Consider the following 17,380-nt stretch of genomic DNA (forward strand, 5'->3'; position numbering starts at 1 on the left):
CAGTCTGAGACAGAAATATTAGAGTGTAGTCTACTCATTAAATTAGTGTTGTTACAAGTGTACAAATCTGGACAGTTAGAATAGTCTCTTCTTTCTTTTAGGAAATTGGCATTTATAAAAAATTAAAACAAACCAAAAATGATTCATGACAAATGTGGGCGAGCTTGGGGGGGCCATGGTGGTCAGGGGGCCCTATGCAGCCGCATATGCTGTTGCTGCAGCATTACTGTTACAGAGGACGTGAAGCTACAGCAGCGAACATGTCTGTGATCTTTACACATTTTGTAGCATCTACAGAGACACTCTTCAGTTTCTTCGCACGTAACTTCTCCGCACCCCCTTTCTGCCGCTTCAGTTTCTCCATATTGCCTCTCCTTTAACACACGCGCTCAACACTGAAACTACTAGCGGGAGTAGTTTCAGTGTTCTGCACCACGCAGAGAAAGGGTGGGGCCGCTTTCATCCTGTATCCTGATTGGTTCCATCCACTGTCTATATTGAAGATGGGCCAATGGGCCGCCCCCTCTAAACTGTGGGCCGGTCTCTTAGAAAAAAAAAAGGGAAGGAAAAAAAAATCCAACAGCATCGGTGCTTGAGGACTGTCGGCCCCGATTGCCAGTCCAGCCCTGCATACATATGCATACACATATACACACATACACACAATTTTGTTATTTGCAGTAATGTGTGTATGCACCTCTGTCATGCAATATGCTCAATAATGAGGGCAAGAAACTGCAGCCATGCTTCCCGCGATCCAGAGGCAAATAGGAAAGGACCCAGGGGACCCAGGCCATCCACAGCCCACTAGGAGCTCAGAGACCTGAGGCCACACAACCGCGTGCACACCCCAGAGGAGGAAGGAAGGAGAATACAGACAGAGTCCCCACGGCCAAAGGTCAAGAGTCCAGAGGCGATGAGCCAAATATCTGTATTAGACCATGATTTAATGTGTTGCCTGGGTATCAGGCTTCATTTTGATCCCTGAGAGCTTCAGAGTAGTTAAACCTGAAGGGTTTGATCCTGACTTGTACTTCAGTCCTGACTGGATCAAAATGAACTTCTGGATTATAATGAAGAACCAGATGTTTCACTTTAAAATAGATGTTTTGTCTCTTGTTGGTTCTGATAACACACACTAAATTGGTAATCTGTGAAAGAATAAAAAGATGACATAAAATGAGGTGGAGAAGGTGGGTGTGGAGCAGAAGGAGTGGAGGAGCTTCAGTGTGTCTACAGAGAGTGTTACAGAGGAGCAGCAGAGCAGTACAGGTACATCCAGAGGGGCACACAGGGATGATGTTAGAGTTAGACCGTACACTGTGTGGCAGTGGAGCTGTTCTCAGATCAGTTTGCTCTGCAACAGTCAGTCACTGCTGGATGAAGCACTCAGCCTCCCATTAATGCGGCGCAGTCAGATTTCTGCACATAAGCTGCTGCTGCAGTTATCAAGACAGGTCATCCACACTCAGTACTCACCGTCCTGTTCACCATGACTCCCACCTGTAGAAAAAAGAAGAGCAGAGGTGACAACTGTGTTTACAGAGACTCATCATCAGCATTATGCCAGCTAATGTTCAGCTTGACTGTCCTAAAACTTGCATGAGTTTATTCACTAAGTGTCTGAGTCTCACAATGTTCAAAGAAAATTTCACTCATGCTGGCTAACAGCGGGTAACAGCAGCTAACAGTGGCTAACAGCAGCAAACATAGGTTAACAGCAGCATACAGCACCATACAGTGGCTAACAGCAGCAAACAGTGGCTAACAGCAGCTAACAGAAACAAACAGAGGCTAACAGCAGCTAACAGAAACAAACAGAGGCTAACAGCAGGTAACAGCAGCAAACAGCAGCAAACATAGGCTAACAAGGTAACAGCAGGAAAAAGCAGCAAGCAACAGCAAACAGTGGCTAACAGCAGGTAACAGCAGCAAACAGAGGCTAACAGTGGCTCACAGTCATTATTTTTTTTACACAAACAGAAATAGAAATACAGATGTTACGGCATACAGTCTCAGTTTTTTCAAACTCTCTTGGCTGACTAAAACATATTTGTCCTACAGTGGCCACCATAGCTAGAATGAAGCACTTATATAGGCAGAAGTAAGAAAACAAAATTAATTTCACTGCAGTCTTCTGACATCCAAACCTGCCTCGCTCTATGTGAAAAAAGTAAAGCCCGTGACAGCATCATGGACTGACTCCAACACTATACTGACCTCACATCCTCCAGTCTGAAGTGGGGACTCACAAAATCAGTCAGTTGCTTCACATCTGATTCCTGCAAGCTGTTTCCACTCAGGTCCAGATGTTTCAGATGGGAGGGGTTGGACTTCAGAGCAGAGACCAGAGCAGCACAGCTGATCTCTGACAAACAGCATTCTGCCAGACTGATTAATGAATAAAACATGCAGATAAAATCAGTCATATTTCTAATATGTTCAGGTGTTAAAAGTCCCATATCCTGGAAACCTACTTTCTCCAATCTCATTGTACATTCTGTATATTGACAATAAAGGCATTCTATTCGGTTAAAAATTCTGATGAACTCTGAGGTGTCTTTTACAGCTGATGTTCTTTCAGCCCCCCTGATTTATTGCCATTAATGTAATTATTGGTTTTGATTGTAGGCACAGAAATCAGAGGGGACTGGGTTTGCGTTTAAGACAGGCTGGGACTTGAACCCCCGCCACCTGCACAGCAAAACGGCAAATACATGTGGTCACCTACCCTACCACTGAGCCACCTGGGCACCCTTAAGTAACTTAACCTTCTGTTGGCTGTTTACATCATTTGCTTCTCTCTTTTTATCACTACACTTTTTAAACCAGGCATTGTCAAAAAATGACTATGCCAAGAATTTGGTTATATTTACAAAAAGAAAGTCAGAACTCATGGACTGGCACCACAGGGCTAGGCAGTGAGTACAAGACCTACCAGAGGACGTCAGGCCCTCAGGGCACCCTCAACTGTTTCTGATTGTTTGGTCAGAAAAATTCACACCAGTGGCTGCTAGAGGTATGGCAGTGTTCATCCTGTTTCTCCTTGCACAAAGAAGCAGATACCGGTCCTTCTAATGGGTTAAGGACCTTCTAGAGCCCTGTCCAGCTCGCTTAGATTAACTGCTTGTCTCCTGGATTCTCCTCCATGCTCTGAGACTCTGGTGAGAGACACAGCAAACCTTTTGGCAATACTGGAGGAGCTGGACTACCTGTGCAGCCTCTGTAAGGAACAGATATGATCTCATGCTACCAGCAGTGACACTGACCCTAGCCAAAGGCAAAACTAGTGAAAAACTGTCAGAAAAGAAGAGGAGGGGGAAATGTGAGTGTCCTCCACCTGTAAAACCATTCCTGTTTGGGGGTTGTCTCATTGTTGCCCCTCTAATGCAGCAGGAACTGTGTATCAGCCCCCTCTGCTACTTACTGACCAGATTAGTATCTTGATGCTAAACTCTGATTTAAAAGGGTTTATTTATGTATTTATGAGTAGTATATTTCTCCTTCACAAATCTTCCACATTATAAATAATTTTAATGTATATTTGTGACCACAAAATAAATTTAAAAAAGAAATCATAAAATATTAGCAAAGAAAACATAGAGCTTAGTGGATGGAAGCTATAAGATAAGATTTGTTGTAGAAACAAAGTGACCTGACCTCAGAGTCTCCAGTCTACAGCGTGGACTCTCCAGGAAACTGCACAGCTGTTTCACTCCTGAGTCCTGCAGGTTGTTTGCTTTTAGGTCCAGATGTTTCAGATGGGAGGGGTTGGACATCAGAGCAGAGACCAGAGCAGTAGTCACGCGAGACTTTGTGAATCTCGGCAGTATCGTTAATGGCGGCGTGACTCTATCAGCAAACATTTGCGTGATTAGCCTTTTTTTTTCTCGCCAATTTATAACTAGACAGGCTTAAAACTAAAAAAAATATAGGTAGTTTCTTAGCCTAACTTAAATTATTTTCAACAATCTGGAGGACGGTGGAGAGGACCTGGATAGTTTGCTGCGGTACATCGACGGGTGTTTTGAGCGAGTCGTCATGGGGAAAACAGACAAGACGCCGACTCCCTCCACCAGCAAAGCAACGCCGTCCACAAAAAGAAGCCGCCCAGAAGATTCCCCAGAGGCAACTTCGCCACCCACCACCAATATTGTGGACATTCTGGAGTCCATTAATAACAAATTGTCCAGCTTTGACGCCCGCTTGGCCCTGGTTGAAATCCTTCACAAGGAGTTTCAGGCCCTGCGGGAGTCAGTCGAGTTCAGCCAGCATCAGGTGGAAACACTGGCTGCTGAAAACGCTGTCCTCAGAGAGTCGGTGAATTCCCTCACCGAGGAAACGACCCGGCTCTCAGAAGAAAATAAGAAAATTAAAGAATCGATTATCGAGCTTCAGGCCCGCAGCATGAGAGAAAATCTTGTGTTTTCAGGTATCCCGGAGAAGGCAGAGGAGGACCCGGAGGCTACAGTGAAGGAATTTATCCAAACTCACCTGAAGCTCCCGGAGGACGCCGTGAAGACCATCGCCTTCCATAGAGTCCACCGCCTGGGAGGGAAGCGACCCGGAGCACGCAGACCCAGACCGATCGTGGCCAAATTCGAACACTTCAAAGAAAAAGAGCTGGTGAAGAGCCGCGGCCGGGAGCTGAGAGGGACGGACTTCAGCGTCAACGACCAGTTTCCAAAGGAGATTCTGGAGCGACGCAAGGCCCTATTCCCCATCCGGAAGAAGCTCATGCAGGAAGGCTCCCGGGCTGTCATCGCCGTGGACAAACTGTATGTAAACGGACAGCTTTACCGAGACAAAAACACCACGCCATGGCTCAGCTGATCGATCAGGTGATCTGTGTCCATATTAACGTTCTTTTCTGAGTTTTTTTTTCAACTATCTAAACAGTACCATTAAATAGTCTAAATCTGTCTAAGTAGTACCATTAACGCCGACGAGTCAGCATAGTACCGTGATCGTTTGTTTGGTTGTTTGTTCTGTTTTGTTTTCCCCTCATCTAATTTCATTCTTATGTCACTTAGTTCACTTTTTACACGTCTTTTTTCTTTCTGCACTCAGCAATATGTTTACGTCACTTACAATGCTACAGTTTACTACACTAACATACAGCGCAGATGCACACACACCAACATACAGCGCACATACACACGCACACATCAATATAAAGGGCACACGCCAACATACAGAACATATGTACACACACACACACATCCTTAGTGAGCACACAACAGTCCATCAGTTAGTTTAAATATGAGCACACTCAGATTTGTCTCATGGAATGTGCACGGGGCTGGTTCGAGGGAAAAGAGACTAAAAATTTTTAATCGGTTAAAAGACTTAAAAGCAGATGTTGTTTTTCTACAGGAGACACATGTGTCCAAAACATCTGTGCTCACTCTTTCCTCTCCACAGTTCCCTCACACGTACTCAGCCTGCTATAACTCCAAACAAAGAGGTGTAGCTATATTGATTAACAAGAAGATAAACTTTAACATTAGCAACAGTACAATAGACCCTGAAGGTAGATTTATAATACTTAATTTATCTATACAGAATACAGATTTATGTATTGCTAGTATATATGGACCAAATGTTGATGACCCCTCCTTCTTTCATGCTTTGTTCACTTCACTCTCAGATCACTCTGACACCACACTTGTAATAGGAGGAGACTTCAACCTGGTACTTAATGCAGATATTGACAGGCTCAGTACAGCAGCGAGTCAGAGGAACTGGCAGTCTGCAGACATTCTTAAACAGTACATGAAGGATTTTGGACTTTGCGATGCTTGGCGTTCACATCATCCTACTTTGAGAGATTATAGTTATTTCTCACAAGTACACAAATCTCATTCCCGCTTAGATTACTTTTTAGTTAGCAGCTCCATAATGATGGATATCACAGACACTCAGATTCACCCTATCACTATTAGCGATCATGCACCGGTGTCTATGTCTCTGACACAGAAAAGAGTCACACCACCAATCAGGAACTGGAGATTTAATACATCATTACTTAAAGAAGAAGATTTTATTAATTATTTCAAAAAGGAATGGTCAGCATACTTAGAATATAATGATATTCCAGGAATATCACCATGTGTTCTTTGGGAAGCAGGAAAGGCAGTAATGCGGGGCAAAATAATATCTTACTGCTCGCATAGGAAAAATAAAGAAAAAGCACTTGTGTTAGAATTAGAACAAAAAATTAAATCTTTAGAAACTGCTTATGCCGCTTCACCACAAGAACATACAATTATCAGCCTGAGGAAACTGAAACTGGAGCTAAATGAAATAATTGATAAAAGGACACAATTTATGTTGCAGAGGCTGCGTTTGGAAAACTTTGAGCATGGAAATAAATCTGGAAAATTCCTGGCCAAGCAATTAAAACTGAATAAAGAAAAAACAGCTATTTTTTCTATTAAAGACTCGACTGGTATTATTACTCATGACCCACAACAAATAAATAACTCTTTCAGAGACTTCTATGAAGCCTTATATTCACCACAGATTAACCCATCTGATACTGAAATTGAAGAATTTCTTAATAATATAAATCTACCAAAACTAAATGACAGCCAGGCTGCAGCTCTGGATTTACATCTTTCATTGTCTGAACTTAGTGAAGCCCTACAGCATCTCCCAAATAATAAAGCCCCAGGCCCAGATGGTTTTCCAGCCGAGTTTTATAAAGAATTTTGGTCTGAGCTAGCTCCCATTTTTTTCAGAATGGTAACTCAGATTCAGAATGACCACATCTTATCTCCAACCTTAAACTCTGCTAACATTAGCCTGCTTCTTAAACCAGGCAAAGACCCCACACTCCCATCCAGCTACAGGCCAATCTCTCTCATTAATGTAGATCTTAAAATAATTTGCAAAGCCCTTGCCAAAAGATTAGAAAGTATTACTCCATTTATTGTACATCCAGATCAAACAGGCTTTATCAAGGGTCGGCACTCAGCCAATAATACACGTCGACTGATAAATATAATAGACTATTGTTCTATTAACAAATTAGAGACGACAATCGTGTCTTTAGATGCAGAGAAAGCATTTGATCGGGTAAATTGGAAATTCTTACTAGCAGTTCTGCAAAAATTTGGATTCGGTTCATCCTTTATAAACTGGATCAGAACACTACACAGCTCTCCGAATGCGCGAGTTAGGACAAATGATCTCATTTCACAAAGTTTCAGTCTGCAGAGGGGCACTAGGCAGGGCTGCCCACTCTCTCCCTCTCTTTTTGTAATTTTCATTGAGCCGCTAGCAGCAGCAATCCGTCAAAATGCAAATATTAAAGGGATTCAAACTGAAAATATGGACCATAAACTTAGCCTTTATGCTGATGATGTATTACTTTTCCTTGGGAATTCACAAGGCTCTCTTTTGAAGACTATCACACTGATAGATAAGTTCTCATCTATATCTGATTACTCTATCAATTGGAGTAAATCAACAGTTTTGCCTCTGAATTGTAATTTCCAGAGAACCTCTAGGACCCCACTAAAGTCAGGAAATATTAGATATTTAGGCATAAATTTTTCCGCCAGGCTCTCAGACTTGGTACGATTAAATCATATCCCCTTATTAAAAACAATAGAGGATGATCTCACACGTTGGAACAGTTTACCTATATCACTTATGGGGAGAGTTGCTGCCATTAAAATGATGGTTTTACCAAAAATTAATTATCTATTTTCATTGATCCCTAATAAACCTTCTATTCCTTGGTTCAAGTCACTAGATTCAAACATCTCAAAATTTTTATGGAAAAACAAACCGTCAAGAATAAGCTTAAAAACTTTACAAAAGCCAAAACACAGTGGAGGTCTAGAATTACCAAACTTTTATTACTATTTCTTAAGCAGTAGATTGCAGTATATTTCAAAGTGGATCAAATCCAACTCATTAGACAACCCATGGCTGGATCTAGAACAGGCGTTTTGTGGAAAAATAAAAATCTCAGATTTACCTTTCATTAGTTCCAGTATTAAACATCATAACTGCTATAAAGTCCTTAGTATAAATACCTCTCTGACAGCCTGGTGGGAATTTTTAAAAATAACTAAGTCTTCACTCATCCCCTGTAAACTAACACCCATTTGGAACAATCCAGATATTTGTCAGAAAAAGAAAATGCTGAATTTTCCGTTATGGCGTGATAAGGGTATAAATAACTTAGAACATATTATCCAAGATGGAAATTTTATCACGTTCCAAGAACTTATATCAAAATATAGAATTGACAACGGTAGATTTCTGGAATATCAACAAGTTAAGTCCGTCCTACAGGGAAGATTTAACCTTAATCAATTGAATCTAGAAATGCCTACTTGGGTAACAGAATTTCTTAACCTCTGTACCCCAAAATTGTTATCAAAATTATATAAATTATTAATAAAAACTGATGATTCAGTTTCCCTCCCAATTACAAAATGGGAGCGTGATCTTTCTGTCAACCTGGATCAAAATTTATGGACAGAAATATGTTTAAATATCTTCAAAATGACTAAAAGACCCCAAATACAACTTGTACAATATAAGATTCTCCATAGAACATACTACACTGGACAAAGGATGTTCCAAATGGGCCTTACACACTCAAACATATGCACCCACTGTACAAGCAATTCAGAGGATAATCATCTACACGCTCTGTGGTCTTGTGTACCAGTTCAGAGATTTTGGCAGAGGATTTGTGAAGATCTATCCACATGGTTTAGCTGTCATATCCCAACTTCCCCCAGACTATGCATCTTAGGTGATGTCAGTGAATTAATTATGGAGTTAAATATATCACACATAGTTCTTACTGCCTTGTGCATCGCTAAGAAGATGATCCTCATGAACTGGAAGACAAAAAATAAACTATGTATTACTCAGTACAGAAATTTATTAGTAGATCATGTTAGTTTAGAGAGAATGTCTGCTTCTTCTAAAAACAAATTGGAGGAATTTGACTCTCTTTGGTTCCCACTGCTCAGCTCCATTACTTAGTGGGGGTGGTGGGCTGCGGGCTCTGCTCCTGATGTGCTTTGTGGGGGGGTGGGGGGGGACTCCGGGGGCCTGAGTAGCTGGTAGCCTCCTGGGGCTGGGGTCCTGGGGCGACCTTCTGGTGATGTCTGTGTGCCTGTCCTGGTTGATGGTGGTGGGGGCTTGGATGGTGCTGCCTTCGGTCCTGGGGTGTGGGCGGGGTGCTTGGGGGGGTGGTGCCGGCCCTCGGTCGGTTGGCTGGTCTTCCCTGTATGGCTTGGGGGCTGGGGTCTGGGGCCCCGGCACTGGGGCCGCGCCGGCTCCCGGTGGGCCCCCCCTGGCGCGGGGGGGGCCTCTGCTGTCCCGGCCGCGCCGCCGGGTGGGGTGGGTTGGCCTGACGTCGGGATGTCCGGTCTACGCTTTTGGGGCCCTGGGGTGCCTGCATTGCAGGGGGGTGGGGTGGGGGATGGGGCCGCGGTGGGGTGGTTGGGGGGGACTGGGCACTGCATTTCCATGCCCAGGCCAGTATGTCCTGTCGCCTGTTTGTGTCTATTGTTTAGTGAATGGGCATCTAGGAGGAGCGGGCCGCCCTCTGCGGTGGGGGCGAGGGCGCCAACCTCGGGTGCTGCAGTGCTCCGGGATGCTGTCACCGCGGCCCCGGGCTCACCTCCCCCTGCCCTGTGCTGGGGTGTGGGAGGTCGGGGTGCCTATTGAGCCAGCGGCCAGCTGGCTCTCTTCTTCCAGGATTTTTCCTGGTCATATGCCCCCCCCCCCCCCCTCCCCCTCCCCATACACAAACACACACACACACACACACAGAATACACATCACTCACAGATGTAGGATGGAGAGGCCACGTGGAGAGCTGCACCACCACTTGCCTCTCCGTTTTAATTGCACTTTAGTCATTATAACTCACAACACATACACACTTACACCCTGATACACATAGGACCTTTGGGGCAGGCATGTTACTCAGAGGTTGATGAGATGGGCCGCTGAGGTGGCCCCACTCGGATCCTCGTCACTGTCTGTCTCCAAATTTTATTTGCACTTTAGACATGGAGGGTTTTGGGGGGGCAGTGTGGGCAAGCGCTGACGACCAACAGTTGGCGCTTGTGGCATAACTGTCCCCTCAATTTTAACTGCACCCTATACACCTCATTCACTCACAAACATTAACACATAGACCTACAAGTTGGGGAGGAGGAGGGGTGGATGGGCCATCTTACACCCCGATTTCTTGCGTCTCGCCCGGGGTAGGGGTCGGGTGGTTCCTTGGGGACCGGGCTGGTGGCGTCCTGGGGTCGCTGTTGGCCCTGGGGTGGTTTCCACTTGCCCCGCCTTCAGAGGGTGGGTAGCTATGGATGAATGTGTGTCTTTGTGTATTTGTCACCGTCTCCGTGAGTATGGGTGGGTGAGTGAATGTGTATGTATGGCATATCTGTGTGTGGGTAAGTATGTATGGACATGTATGAGTATCTGTGTATAAATGTGTACACGGGTGTCTGGGTGTGTTTGTATGTATGGCTGGACCTGGGTCTGGGCCTTGTGCCTTGCCTCCTGGCCGCTCCTTGCTGGTTGCCTCCTCCCCCCTACCCCCCGGGGATGGGGGTGCCTCGGGGTTCCTGGGTGGGGCTGGGTGTTCTGGCGTGGGTACTGGCCTGCCCCCCTTGGGGGTGCGGTGCGGGGCTGCGTTGGCTTCTTCGGCGTGGGGGGGGGCTCTGTGGAGGGTCGGGCGGTCCTTGGGTGCCGTGGGCCCGGGAGCCCTGCCGCCGGCCGGTGCAGGGGGCTGGCCGCTGGGGGGGGGCTGGCTTCTCATCGCCTTGGGTTCCCTGGAGCCCTCGCTCCTCGACTGGGGGGGCTCCGTCTGAGACCACCCTCTCCCGTCTGCTGGGGTAGGTGTGCGGTTGTCTTTGGACTGAGTGGCCGGGGGTCTTCCTGGCCCTTGGTGGGCTGCTGGTGGCCTGGGGTTCTGGGGGCTTTCCGTACCTGCCTCTGGCTTCTGATGGGTGGAGCTGCAGCGTTTTGCCCTCATTGGTAAGTACGTTCCATGACACAGACACAAACATGACACAGACACAAACGCCCACTCAATCACAACTCAACAAAATTGTTGGTGTGCGTAACATGCTTTGTTAGTTTTGTTTTTCACACACAAATTTATTTTTGCAAGTATTGATAGTATTTTTTTTATATGTTAAAGTGATGAAGTATCTGATTAATAGACTTGTGCTCTTTCCCCTTTTTTTTTTTTGATCCCTTTCTCTCTCCCTTTTTCTTCTCTTTATTTTCCTCTTCTTCAGCCTGTCAGCTCTGGCTGTTACATAGTATGTGGAAAAATAACTCAGATAAATAAAATAAAGGGTTAAAACAACAACAAGAAGAACCTATTAACAACCTATAGAGCTCATCTTGAAATAGCAAATATGTTTGGCACAACAACGCATTCAGATCACAGTTCTGCTTGCAAGATCTACCATACAAGACAGGCTAAAAAAAAAAAAAAAAAAAAAAAAAAAAAAAAAAAAAAAAAAAAAAAAAAAAAAAAAAAAAGAGACCAGAGCAGGACAGCAGGTGTCTGACAAACTGCACTTCTCCAATCTGAATGAAGAATAGAACATGTAGATAAAATCACTGGTAACCAAATGTGATGTGTTCAGATTTGTTGATCAGTGCTTATCAGATAAGTTGGATCAGTGCATCCATACCCTCCATCTTACAGCACTTGAGCCAGGTTATAAGGAGATTACATCAAAGTTCAAGTTATTAAAATATCTTAAGAAATAACAACAGATTCTGTAAACTGACCTCAGTGTCTCTAGTTTGCAGTTTGGACTCTCCAGACTAGCAAATAGATTCACTGCTGAATCCTGCAGGTTGATTGAACTCAGGTGCAGCTCTCTCAGATGGGAGGGATTGGACTTCAGAGTTGAGGCCACGATTCCTCTAAGAGAGGAATGTCGTGAAATCTGCAATGACACATATGTTAGGAAACATGTTGTTATGATGAAGACACTTTATATATACATGTCATGCACTTGATGCAAAACAATTGGACACTTCCCATTTGACTTTTATTTTCCTTTCCATCTGTAGTTCAGCTGATCTGACCTCTCAGGTCTGCAGGCTTTTAATTATGGTTCTGCTTTAATGTGCAGATGAAGGAGAGAAAGTGGCCTTCATTTCAGACCTCCATGCTGTCCACAGTCTGTCAGTGTGATCTGATCCCACATCTGACATTTTTGTGGTTTAATTTTAAATCTTTATTTAAGATAAGCTGTTAAAACAAGCATCAGTTACGTCACATCAGTGGGCCAACCCAGTCAATGAGGCGTCTGCGTCAGTGTTGCCAGATTTTGCGACAGAAGCAAACAGCCAGCTCTATGAAAACAAGCCCAAAAAAAGCCCAACTGGCAACTCACAACATTGTAAAACTGAGGCCACTTTTTTAACAGTATAGCTCTAATACAGTGTAGCTCATTTCTTTGTTTTGTCTCATTGATCCAAGATGGCGCCGCGAATGGATGCCCTGGTACTTCGGTGCGCTCTGTTTTGTTTGTTTTTGTGCGTTATTTCTGTGTCTGGACACTCTTCTGGGTATTCTTACACCAGAGAAGAGCTTTTCAACATTAGGTCCACAACACCTTCGGATTTATTTCCTGTTTTTGTCGCATCTGCGGCGGATTTATTACACACTCTGGCCCAGAAAGTGAGACGCCGAAAGAGAGGGAAGCGCGCTGGCGTGCTTGTGAGGCTAAGGAGACGTGGATTACGCACAGCCTTACCTGGGATTTTCCTCTCCAACGTGCGTTCACTTAGGAACAAAATGGACGAACTGACACTGATGAGGAGCATGAATAGAGACTTTTCCAAATCCTGTGTGTTATGCTTCACGGAGTCATGGCTGTGTGAGGAGATACCGGACTGCGCGCTCCAGTTGGAGGGATTTCATCTCCTCCGCGCAGACCGGCAAGCTGCGCTTTCCGGCAAGGCTACAGGTGGAGGAGTCTGCTTCTACATAAACAGTGGCTGGTGTACGGATGTGACAGTGATTGCTAAGCACTGCTCTCCCTCACTGGAATATCTTTTCATTCACTGTAAACCGTTCTACTCTCCGCGGGAGTTCGCTTCATTCATACTGGCTGCTGTTTACATCCCGCCGGACGCGGACGTGCACGAGGCCCAGTGCGCGCTCACAGAGCAGATTCTGTGCATGGAGCGGACATACCCGGACTCTCTTATCATCGTACTTGGGGACTTTAATAAAGCCAGCCTGAGACAGGAACTTCCCAAATATAAACAATATATCACATGTCCGACCAGAGAGGAGAAGACACTAGACCACTGCTACAGCACGATAAGCGGGGCTTATCACGCAGTGCCCCGCGCTGCACTCGGCCTCTCTGACCACGACATGATCCACCTGATCCCCGCGTACAGACAGAGGCTGAAGCTCTCAAAACCTGTGGTGAGGACAACAAAGCAGTGGACCCGTGAGGCTGTGGAGGAGCTCCGCACATGCTTCGAAACTACAGACTGGGACTCAATGAGGGCTGCCTGTGACAGTCTGGATGACTACACGGACACTGTAACCTCGTATATCCACTTCTGCGAGGACAGCATTGTGCCATCACGCAGCAGGGTGAGTTATAACAGTGACAAACCCTGGTTTACTCCCAAACTGAAGCAGCTGTGGATAGAGAAGAGGGAGGCTTTTAATAGTGGGGACAAAGACTGCTACAAAGAGGCCAAGTACAGGTTTAGCAAGCAAGTGGCCACTGCTTGATCACATCACTCTGAGAATATACAGCAGCAGATCTCAGAGAACGACGCGGCCTCTGTATGGAAAAGCTTTAGGCAGATTACCAACTACAAGCCTAAAACCCCCCACTCCACAGACGACCTACAAACTGCAAATAGACTGAACGAGTTCTATTGTCGTTTTGATGGTCAGTTCAGCAGCCTTCACACCTCCACCAGTCCCAACTACAATACAGCCAACACAAATATTCACCCCCCAACCTCCCCCACTCCCCACACCTCAGAGAAGCCCACATCATCAAGGACTCCCACCCCAGAGTCCCCCTCATCCCCCACCCCCACAGTCTTTTGTATTCAGGAGGATCAGGTGCTATCAGGTGCTAAAGCAGTTCAGGAGTGTCAAAGCTCGCAAAGCTCCAGGTCCAGATGGTGTCTCACCTGCCACACTGAGACACTGTGCTAACGAGCTTGCCCCATTGTTCACGAACATCTTCAACTCCTCACTGGAGGCTTGCCACGTGCCTGTCTGCTTTAAAACCGCTACCATTGTTCCTGTCCCCAAGAAGCCAAGGATCACTGGACTAAATGACTACAGACCTGTGGCACTGACTTCTGTGGTCATGAAGTCATTTGAGCGTCTGGTGCTGTCCCACCTCAAGTCCCTCACAGCCCCCCTTCTGGACCCCCTGCAGTTTGCCTACAGAGCCAACAGGTCTGTGGACGACGCCATCAACCTGACTCTGCACTTCATCCTACAGCATCTGGACTCCCAGGGAACCTACGCCAGGATCCTGTTTGTGGACTTCAGCTCTGCCTTCAACACCATCATCCCTGATCTCCTCCAAGACAAGCTGTCCCAGATGAACGTGCCAGATCCCATCTGCAGGTGGATCATTGACTTCCTGACGAACAGGAAGCAGCACGTGAGGCTGGGGAAGAATGTCTCGGACTCCCGGACCATCAGCACTGGCACTCCTCAGGGCTGTGTCCTCTCTCCTCTGCTCTTCTCCCTGTATACCAACTGCTGCACCTCTGACCACCAGTCTGTCAAGCTTATTAAGTTTGCAGACGACATGACTCTCATCGGACTCATCTCAGACGGGGACGAGTCGGCCTACAGGATGGAGGTCAAACGTCTGGTGTCCTGGTGCAGCCACAATAACCTGGTACTGAACGCCCAGAAGACAGTGGAGATTATAGTGGACTTTAGGAAGCACACAGCCCCTCTACCCTCCATCATCCTGACTGACACCCCCATCACCACAGTGGACTCTTTTCGCTTCCTGGGAACTACCATCACCCGGGACCTCAAGTGGGAGCCCACCATCACCTCTGTCGTCAAAAAGGCCCAGTAGAGGATGTACTTCCTGCGGCAGTTGAAGAAATTCAACTTGCCAGCAAGGACCATGGTGCAGTTCTATACTGCCATCATTGAGTCCATCCTCACCTCCTCCATCACTGTGTGGTACGCTGGAGCCACCACTAGGGACAAACAGAGACTACAGCGCGTTGTGCACTCTGCTGAGAAGGTGATTGGCTGTAACCTCCCATCTCTCCAGGACCTGTACACCTCCAGGACACTGGGGCGTGCAGGTCGGATCACAGCCGACCACTCTCACCCTGGGCACAGACTTTTTGACCCTCTCCCCTCAGGCAGGAGGCTACGGTCCATACGGACCAGAACCTCCCGCCATAAGAACAGTTTCTTCCCCTCTGCTGTTGGACTCATGAACAATGACCCTAAGACTGTTACCACCACCCTCCACAAACGCTGATGACCCTATGTCTATGCACCTGTCTGATTGCACTGATGTACATATTAGTGGAATATAGTCTACATTCTTTTATCTTTTAATTAGTCTCTGCACTGTATATTTTGTAATTTTGTAATATTGTGCTATAGTTATAGCTCTAATATCTCTGTATATTTGCAATTTGTATACTTGTATATTGTCTTATAGTTTTTATACTTATTTGTTTTTTGTTTTTTTGTTTTTTTTCTGTAAGCACGAAGTACCGCAGCAATTTCCTAATGCTGTGAACCTGTTCACCCATATGGCAATAAAAACCTTCTGATCTGATTCTGATTCTGATTCTGATTGTGTTTTGGAGCAGTGAAAGCAATGGTTCTTAGCCTCATAGAAGAGAAGGGTGCACAGTTTGTTTGTTTTTTGTGTGTGCGTGCTTCTCTGTATTAGCACGTTGAATTAAATCAGCATGTGAGCACATATTTCACACTTGCAAAATCTGCAGAATGCCTTTGATACGTCTCCCATCAGGACCACAGGACCCCCCCCCCCCTTCCCACACACACACACACACACACACACACACACACACACACACACACACACACGCAACACCCTCTTAAGGTTTACTGTTTTCATGTGTGCAGATCTCATCTATTCATGGACTTAAAAAATGTAGGACTTCTATTACAGGCTTTTATTTTCCATCAATCACAAACAAAAATGTGTGTGTGTGTGTGAGGGGGGGGGGGGGGGGGGGAGCAGGAGGAGGGGGAGTGAAGGAGCACAGGGGCATCTAATCAGTGCCGTGCCTCTGTTATTGATCATCTCATATGCACAGCTGTTACATACAGAAAATGCAACTAGATAAATAATTTTGCCGCATCTATGGCAAAATTGTATATACACTATTGTATATAGTGCACACCCACTTTTTGCGCCACTTTCTCCCATCTGAGCTCAGATCCATTCTTTAAGTGTGCTCTCTTTCTCCCCATCTTTATTATATTTTTTCTATATTTTCCCCACTTACTGGAACTCATTCTTACACTGCCTCCTCACTCTGGGCTGTTATGAGTGTTTGTTTGGGTGTGCGCCCGGTCAACTTGGGCAGGAGCGATAAAAAGAAAATGGGGGCTTGGAAGGGACAAACTCCCTACCACTCGTCTTCTGCTTTATCATAGGGCGCCGAGAGATAATCAAGGAGTTTCAGTCGGAAAGAAAGTCAAGCCCAAATAAGCAACTTGAAGTTCAAAAACATGCTTCATGTAATGCTTACAGAGACTACTAGGCTGCTGCCACCTGACATCTACGGAACCCCGCAAGGGACATGGGAGAACAAGAATATGTGAGGACAAAAACAAATGTTTTGCGAGATCCTGCAAAATCTTTTAATTTAAGGCCATTCGCTTCCACGTTAATCCTGATATGGCAGCATCCATCAGGATGTTGAAAGGATCAGTGAGGGATTGGCAGCAAAAGCGGTTCCTGTAGTGAAGCAGTGAGAGCGGGAGAGCAAGACAGTCATCCAGGTTCATTCCTTCATCCCCATACAGTTGTGCCATTTTTATGGCCAACAATAACCGCTGAGTTATGAATTAAAGACTTTTGATGGCAATCTCTCAGCGATCCTTTCAACGTCCAGATGGATGCTGCCTCATCAAGATTAACACAGAAACACATGACCTTAAATTAAGAAGTTTTGAGGGATCTCGCAAAAGTAACTCACAGAAATAATAAACAGTCTTTCTGCCTTCAGAAACAGTGAATGAATAAAAAAATGAAATAAAATGAGGTGGAGCAGGTGAGTGTGGAGCAGAAGGAGTGGAGGAGCTTCAGTGTGTCTACAGAGACTGTGTGGAGGGACAGAGCAGCAG

At 45.6% G+C, this 17,380-nt stretch overlaps 1 protein-coding gene across 1 annotated transcript; it reads right to left on the reverse strand.

Moving 5' to 3' along the window:
* Window positions 1-860: 860 nt before the first annotated feature.
* Window positions 861-11,924, reverse strand: LOC115776586 (NACHT, LRR and PYD domains-containing protein 14-like). The gene is made up of 5 exons (XM_030724312.1): window positions 11,803-11,924; window positions 11,553-11,595; window positions 3,661-3,791; window positions 2,221-2,391; window positions 861-1,503 (listed from the first exon to the last, which is right to left on the reverse strand). The coding sequence occupies exons 3-5, from the start codon at window positions 3,777-3,779 to the stop codon at window positions 1,488-1,490; spliced, it is 306 nt and encodes a 101-aa protein (XP_030580172.1). The 5' UTR covers window positions 3,780-3,791; window positions 11,553-11,595; window positions 11,803-11,924; the 3' UTR covers window positions 861-1,487.
* Between the last annotated feature and the right edge of the window lie 5,456 nt (window positions 11,925-17,380).

Source organism: Archocentrus centrarchus, unplaced genomic scaffold (assembly GCF_007364275.1).
Source record: "Archocentrus centrarchus isolate MPI-CPG fArcCen1 unplaced genomic scaffold, fArcCen1 scaffold_33_ctg1, whole genome shotgun sequence".
Taxonomy (NCBI): Eukaryota; Metazoa; Chordata; class Actinopteri; order Cichliformes; family Cichlidae; genus Archocentrus; species Archocentrus centrarchus.

Bases quoted from the DNA above. Each gene is read 5' to 3' on its own strand.
- LOC115776586 (XM_030724312.1), bottom strand. From the start codon at position 3,779: ATGTCCAACCCCTCCCATCTGAAACATCTGGACCTAAAAGCAAACAAC. The intron at 2,392-3,660 runs GTCAGGTCACTT...TTCATTAATCAG, and splicing joins TGTAGACTGGAGACTCTGAG to TCTGGCAGAATGCTGTTTGT.